Consider the following 8,009-nt stretch of genomic DNA (forward strand, 5'->3'; position numbering starts at 1 on the left):
ATAAGCCGTTGACAAGCTGTCACAATGTACAGGATTGCGCACAAAAAAATGAGGCGATGTTGTCAGATGTAAAATGTTCTCAAGCCGTTCTCACTTCTGTTGTTTTTGTTTGTGTGTGGACTCACACGTGTTTTTGCAGTCATTAACCTAACCTAACCTAACCTAACTTTTGAGTTTGAGTAAATTGTTATGATTTACTATTTTATTTCTAATTTCTCTCTCTCTTCTTGTCTAAAGAGAAAAAGAAAACAGTTTTGCGCACAGACTTTAAAGCTATGAAAGTGGCTACGTTCGATCAAAATATGTGCGAAAAACAGGTCGGTGAGAGTTTTGCGCAATCCTGGATCTAAAGTGTGCGCAATTCAGTTGCGGCGGAAAATTTGTAGGATGTAAATATCGACGCACATGAAATGTTTGTGCTTTGTATTGCTGGAGTTGGGGGGCGCGCCAAAATAATAATCCTGCCTAGGGAGCCAAAATACCTTGCAACGGGGCTGCCTAATTGTAGCGTAGCTTGAAGAGATCATGGACCGCTAAATGTACGTCATTCTGGTATGAAACTAACCTTTTGAGCTCCCACAGTGAGATCTGCTAGGACCTTATGACCACCACTGTCCTGTTCATTGAGTGTTCTTGTGTCTCTTGATGTTGAAATTATTTTTATTTACCATCCTTCTAATCTTTAATGCTCCTTTTCCCACGCCTTTGTCACTGTATGAAAATCAGAAGATGGAAGTAGACGACAGGAACATGTTCCTACTAACACGCTTTTTGTTCTTTTCTTAGGAAAGGTTTCCACGCACAAGAACAGAGGAACTTCTTTCAACACGAATGGTATATTTCATCCAAAACAAAGATGTAGAGCCAACTTCGATACTGAAGTATGTAGGTTAGTACACTGTCCATACTAATATGTGGCCTCAAGACTTGAAATCTAGGGGTCCGTGTGGGTGCAGAACTTCCAATGAGTAGTGCGAGCTTTATACCGTTGAAAAAAACTATAGTACAGTGGGATCCATGAGTATTACCGTGCAAATTGTCCATGACTATTTTCATAAATTTTTCTCTTACATCCTATGTGTTTTTAAGCAATGGGTTTTTATGTATGCTGATGCAGAACTTGTCAACAGCTTGTTTTGAGTTTTCGTTTAATTCTTGAAGCTCTTATTGGGTCAAATAAAGTGCACGAACATGGTGATGGACAATTTGCACGGTAATACTCATGCATCCCACTGTACGTATTTCTTATTTAAACATTTACTCTTATGCTTGCAAGATTGTTTTTGCGCCATGTATTAAGTTCGTGTGATAACCTTTTGCTCTACACACATGAAAAGTTTAATTTTAATACATGATACACTAGTAGTGTACGTACAACTAAAACACAGGGTGTTATTTGTGAGTGTCCCTTCATCAAATTATCTCTCACCATCATCTTCGCGATTAGTCAAAGATGGAAGACAAGCGAAGTAAAATAAACCAAGTCAATCAATCAATGAAAGAATATACAAGGAGGTTATTTCAGTCGTTTACCGCCAGAGCGTCGGCCACTCGGCGGCACCTTCATGCAACAGGTCCCGGCAATTTGCGTTATAGGAAGTCCGTAACAGAAACAGCTTGTCTAATGTTTCCACTTTTCACAATTACAGTTACAATTACAATTGAAATGAGCACGTACCTTGTCGCAAGGATGCTGGAAAAGGTGTCCTCCCAAATACAAATATTTCTGGCACCTTAGTTCTGACATCTAATCTTAGATTAGACATCGCTACTTTATCCTCAGTTGACAGAAAGGGAAGACAGCATCCCGGCGCATAAAGCAAAGCGAAAGCGTAAAATGATATTTAAAAGTAATAATGAGCACTATTTTCGCGAGAGTGGAAATGTTTTCAAAAAAGAACTTGTGTTGAAAGTTCTTGGTAACCGATAACATGTTCCAAAATTCTGATGGAGATTTCTTAGTTAGTTCTTTTTCTCCTCCCCGCTAAAGTATCCAGATAAACTAACCCATTCATTCCAAACCGAGCACGAAGAAAGTGCAACTGACTGGCGACTAAGCTTTGCACCTTTGCACAATAAAATGTTATTTTCCAAGATTGAAAAAAGTCCCTACGTTTTCCCTAATTTGGCAAAATCTGTCCCTACGTCCCTACGCGGGCGAAATATAGTGAAAAGTCCCTATGCGTAGGGACATATCCTACGGTTGGCATCACTGGCGACAGGTGTCGCATTCGTGCAGTATGAAGCGCCCTCTCGCGGCTGACAACTCCCCCGATAAGCTGCCGGCGCTCTCGCGACAACTGAGGATAAAGTAGCGATGTCTAATCTAAGATTAGATGTCAGAACTAAGGTGCCAGAAATATTTGTATTTGGGAGGACACCTTTACCATTATTCTTGTGACAAGGTACGTGCTTATTTCAATTGTAATTGTAACTGTAATTGTGAAAAGTGGAAACATTACAAAACAAGCGGTTTCTGTTACGGACTTCCTATAACGCAAGTTGCCGGAATCTGTTGCATGAAGGTGCCGCCGAGCGGCGACGCTCTGGCGGTAAACGACTGAAATAACTTCCCTGTATATGGGCCCATGTGTTAAGACAATGAAAATAAGAAACTTACGATAATAGATTATGCGTTTTCGAATGAGAGTAACAAATTTGGAATATTTGTTGTTTCAGAAGATGAATTTGGAATAAGGCGAAGAAGAAGAACCTACAACACCTGTAACGAAAGTCGCCAACAGTCAAGAATGGAGCTCGTGCGAGAATACTTAGAGAGGACATCACTGCATGGTTTCTGCTACATTGCAAAAAAGGAGGTTAAACCATGGAACAGGTAATGTTCCTTTGCAAATATCCATTTCAAGATGAGAGCCATTATTGTGGGCGCGAACAGATTTTTTCCCAGGGGAAAGGGGAATCAAGGTTGCTTACTGAAGTCCTGTAAGGTATGTGGCTATATGAACATTCGTCATAGTATTTTTCTTTATAACAGAAGTGGGTAAACTGGGTAATGATCTATATTGGTTCGAGTTGTATCCAGTGTACCTACATATTATAAGATGGTTAATGTTGTCTTATAATGAAGAGACAGCTACGATGGCGTAGTGGTAAGGGCCGCGGTGGAGTTTTTATATTATTATTATTCTCAGTGGTTCGGATCCGAATTTAAACTCTAGGTCCAATCCCTATCTGTATGTTAAGTGGACTTGAAACAACAATTGAATTCTACTTATAATGAAGACGTTCCGGGTTCGATTCCCTGAGGAGCTAAATTCCATAGTAGTTCGTGTTCCAATTTAAGCTGCAGTTTCGATTTGACCTCCAGTTTATTTAAAACAAATGAAAAAATGTGGCAGCATGGTCGTAAGCAAGGGACGTGCGGTAAGGGTACGAGACACAGACGGCCCTCGAAATAGGCTATTTATTTAAAATAAATAGAGAAGGAGGAAAGATATCGCTGTTACCTTGTAATCAGATTTCCAATGGCAACAAATTGTACAATGATTGGGCTCCCAATGTGAATTACAGATCCGGTTCAGATTAGTCTTAATGCATAAAGAGGAAAGAGAACAGAAAACAAACGAAGAAGGCGATGGCTGGATTAGTGATATGAAGGGATCGGGTGTAAAACATAGTAAGTGACATTTTGATCATTTTTGAATTGCAAAGTAAAATGTACCATCCTTCAATTTTCGAGTGAAATTGCCATGTCATACAATTTGCATTGGTCTCAGCGAAACCTTCTGAAATTGATAAACACAACACGAAAACAATTTACCTACAGTATAGCTTCTAATAACCTTTTCTCTTAATGAACTCAGAAATGACCACAATGTCACTTACCATGTTTTACACCTGAGCCCTTCATATATGTTTCAACTGACGGAAAGCATTCCTGGGTTTTTCTATATTCCTTCAGATTGAATTTAACACCATTATACGTATACTCGACGTGTTTTTTTACTATAATGACGATTTAGAAGTATTTAGGGAAATTAATGTGGATCAGATTTTTTAATACTGCAACTATGATATTGGAGAGTAACACAGTATAATAATGTGAAAGTAATTGCATGAGGAATTATTTTAAACAAATGTAACGTATTGATATTTATGATAAAAAGTACTATGTTGCTTCCAATTATTTTATTAAACTCCATGAAGTGCTTGTATGTTGAGTCAGTGTTCTAAGTGGGAAGGGGGCGCAGGACAATGCTATCCCCTAGTTAACAAAAAAATTACGTAAAGCATCCCCCAGCTAGTATATCTTGCGCATGTTGTATCATTACAAGCATCCTCCCGACAAACTCGATAAAACATCCTCCCAGTTAGAAATTTCCAGCACGGTTTCAGTTACAAGAACCTTAGAATAAGTGTTCATTAATCATCTTTATTTGAAGTACACACAAAACATGTAAATAAATTGAAAACATATTTTTATATTTTCAATTGTATTTCTTGAAATATATTAGAGACTTTCAAGTTGTTTTTTTATGTTTAGTCGTATGTCGACCCTTGGGTTTGGTGACAATGAATGAGTCCAGCTGGGGGATACCATCACCCACATCTCCCTCTCTTCGAGCACTGACTGTGTAACATGTAATTGATTGAATTGTTGTTTTAAGTCCACTTTATTCGCAGAAAGGCTAATCGGGACTGGACCTGCAGTTTAAAGTGAGATCCGAACCACTGTGCCATGTGCCTTCACAGGGTATCGAACCCGGGATCCCTTATTTACAAGGCGAGGACGTTACCACTACGCCATCGGGGAACCTTATATGTAACATGTAAACATGAGGAGTAGTGGGGATCTGTTAATTCACAAAATCTGCATTCAGTAAGAGTCAACCCGGTAGAGGCACACAGTGGTTCGGATTCCACTTTAAACTGTAGGTCCAGTCCCGATTAACCTTACAGTGCATAAAGTGGACTTAAAACACCAACTCAACAACAACAACAACAACAGTAAGAGTCAATAGTTAGCAATTTGTAGAGAAAATACTCTCACTATAGGTCAAGCTTACTTAAAAATTTACTTTGCAAAGCACTTGTTTAATAAGAAGATTCTTGTAAAATATGCGTTGTTGACTTCCTCTCCCAGGTTCTTCTGGTTGCTAGTGTGCATCGTCGGCATAGGGGGCGCCGCGTACTGCACCTACTGTGTCTGGGACGAGTACACGTCCAGCGGAACGACGACGGTTGTCGACGACTCCTACTTCCTGCTCTACCAGATCCCCTTCCCTGCCATAACCATCTGCCCCAGCAACAAGGTGCAGAGGAGCAAAGCGGAGGAATTCTTCAGAAGGCAAGTTTCATTATGCGGGGCCTGGAGCTTACAATATTCGCCGAGCCTATAATGAAAATTTATCAGATTTTCTTCCCTAGTCTGAACATGTTTTAAAACTTAGCATTATGTGAGGATATTAAAAGTTTTAAAATTATTGCTAATTTCAATTATGATGTAATCTTGGTGCGACGTTCATTATAATTAATTACAACCCTTTTCAATATAAAACTGTTACTTTAACTGTAAAAGTAGCAATATTTAATCATGTCCAATTACATAATTATGTTCATTTTTTACTTTTCATTGGATTTTGACGCTGTAGTGAATTTACATGGTTTCATATAAAATAATATTTTCACGTCATGACTTTATTCTATAAGTAAACGAACAATGCATATTAACTATTTTTTTACACAAATATGAGTACGATTTTCATGTAGTAGCCTACTTTGTTCAAAATATGATTTCCGCAATTTTGGATATGTTTAAGTATGTCAAAATAATTCACGAATGCAGGTTATATATAATAAGTTACTTAATTGGAGACATCAGAGTCGTAATAAGCCATACAAACAATTATTTTTATCTAGCGCGGGGGCCCGGATGAGTGCCAGAGTTGCCACCTCCTAGGGCCATTTCTGCCATTAAGCATGCCACTAGGGACACGATTTTGTGTAGTAGCACATCTGAAGGGACTCTTTTAAAAAATCCAAAGAGAATTAGCAACAAAAAGCTGAAGAATTGGCGAAAATATAGTATTCTCAAGTGTGAAAAGTTTTCAATTTATGAGGCAAATCCATATACCACTATTTTTCACTAGTTCAGTATAGCACTAACATGGTTCGAATTGAAGGGAAGAAGTCAGATCATTTCCCATTCTTGTTAATCACAGGCTTTCAATAGAACTTATTTTAAGGGGGGAATACGGGATAAATCTACTGCAGGAACATGAAATCATTGTGCAGAAAATGGAAGTTCTCGAAATACAACTTGCACAAAATTGTGTTTAATAAATGGACGGTTTTTTAACTCTCCTTATAGGACATTTTATTAAATTCTAGTGCCGATTATTTATCGTGGTGTTTATACTTAACAAGTAACTCATACAATACCAGTGTGTTTCCTTTGATTATTGCCTTCCATAGAGGGGCTGTTTAAGGCCGAATCACACGGAACTTGATTTGCAGTAGGATTGCCCCAGTTGGTGCTCACCGGCTACCAGGCTGAAAATTATGGCTGTCAGGCTCGCCGCGGGACTGGATTTGACGACTGGACCGTGTTCTAATTGCTACTGTCTTTCTCTGCTAGATTCTGTGTAATGGCTAATTTGAGCGAAAGTTTGGTATGTGAAGATAATCTGTGAGTTTGAATGTTCATAGTACATTGTTTCTGTACTTTTTCTCTCATCGAGCAGCGAACAAAAAGAACCAACACTGGGAAATCACAGACAAAAAATTTTCCTCTTTGTGGTGTTCATTAAATATTTAGGAATTTATCCAAGGCCATGAGATTTGTACCAGACAACGTGATTAGCCGATAATGAAAATCCTTATTGTTACCAGTGTATTAAATGTTTGACATTGAACAAAATACAGTGCTCAAAAAAAGTTTTGCATATTCAGGGTTTGTGATCATTTTATTGTACTAGGTACATGGGATCATATTAAAGAGTACAGGAGAGACATACAAACAGACAGAAAACAGTGCAGCCATGCAGAAGAAACAAAATCACACCAGAAGCACAAGATTGAAAATGTGGGATGCAAAACACAAAAGAAAGGCAGTGCATACCGTGTACCTACGGCTCGCAGGCATGCTTGGGATCAACAGATGGGAGTTCAGTACCGTGTATAGCCAGCCACCTCGAGCCCGAAGGCATGCTTGAACACGACGGAGCATGCTAAGGATAAGAGCATTCAACTTCTCCTGAGTAAGACTGTCCCACTCTTGAATGGCAGCCTCCAGCAATTGCACCTTGTTCACAGGAGGATTTTCGCGGCTGAAAATTTATCGCTTCAGGTGTCCCAATGCATGTTCCACACAGTTCATGTCTGGAGAATACGCCGGCCACACCATGCGTCGAATGCCTTGCATATCAAGGAACTCTTGAACCACTCTGGCTTGATGTGGTCGAGCGTTATCATCCACCAGTGTGAAGCCATCCCCCACAGTTGTAGAGAAACCTGCTACCACGGGTTCGAGAATATCGTTTCTGTACATCAGACCAGTCATGTGACCCTGGATGGGAATTAGGGGCGTACGTCGACCAAACATGATTCCACCCCAAAACATGATTGAGCCCCCCTGCTGCTGGTGACGTTCCTGGATGAAGGGTTCGTTCAATCTCTCCTCTGATCGTCTCCAAACCCTTATGCTTTTGCTTAACGGGTGCAAACTGATGGTGACCTCGTCTGTAAAGAGCTTGTCCTCCCACTGTTCCTGACTTCATTTGGTGTGCATTGTTGCCCACCTTACACGGTCTCTCTTATGGTGTGTTTTCAGAGGAACCTTGGGTATGGGTCTTCCTGATGTGAATCCTTCCTCATGAAGTCGATTCCGTACGGTCTGATTGGAACCATTCGCTCCTGAGGCCCTCCGCAGATCCTGGCACAAACTGGTAGCAGTTGCAGTGGGTCTACGACGTGCCGAAATCACCACGTACCGATCTTCCCTGCGTGTTGTTTTGCGTGGCCGCCCTGTCCTTGGTCGATCAGCAACT

General features: G+C 40.0%; 1 protein-coding gene across 1 annotated transcript; it reads left to right on the plus strand.

Moving 5' to 3' along the window:
* Positions 1-822: 822 nt before the first annotated feature.
* LOC146000556 (uncharacterized) lies at positions 823-6,957 on the plus strand. The gene is made up of 4 exons (XM_083138303.1): positions 823-889; positions 2,680-2,836; positions 5,105-5,308; positions 6,939-6,957. The coding sequence occupies exons 1-4, from the start codon at positions 832-834 to the stop codon at positions 6,955-6,957; spliced, it is 438 nt and encodes a 145-aa protein (XP_082994429.1). The 5' UTR covers positions 823-831.
* Positions 6,958-8,009: the final 1,052 nt, after the last annotated feature.

Source organism: Lepisma saccharinum, chromosome 16, assembly GCF_977018435.1.
Source record: "Lepisma saccharinum chromosome 16, izLepSacc3.1, whole genome shotgun sequence".
In the NCBI taxonomy this organism is placed as follows: Eukaryota; Metazoa; Arthropoda; class Insecta; order Zygentoma; family Lepismatidae; genus Lepisma; species Lepisma saccharinum.

What these genes read in the sequence shown, in the direction of transcription:
- LOC146000556 (XM_083138303.1), top strand. Translation starts at nt 832, where the DNA reads ATGGTATATTTCATCCAAAACAAAGATGTAGAGCCAACTTCGATACTG. An exon ending in TTCGATACTGAAGTATGTAG is followed by an intron (nt 890 to 2,679) that starts GTTAGTACACTG and finishes TTGTTGTTTCAG; the next exon opens with AAGATGAATTTGGAATAAGG. An exon ending in GAGGTTAAACCATGGAACAG is followed by an intron (nt 2,837 to 5,104) that starts GTAATGTTCCTT and finishes TTCCTCTCCCAG; the next exon opens with GTTCTTCTGGTTGCTAGTGT.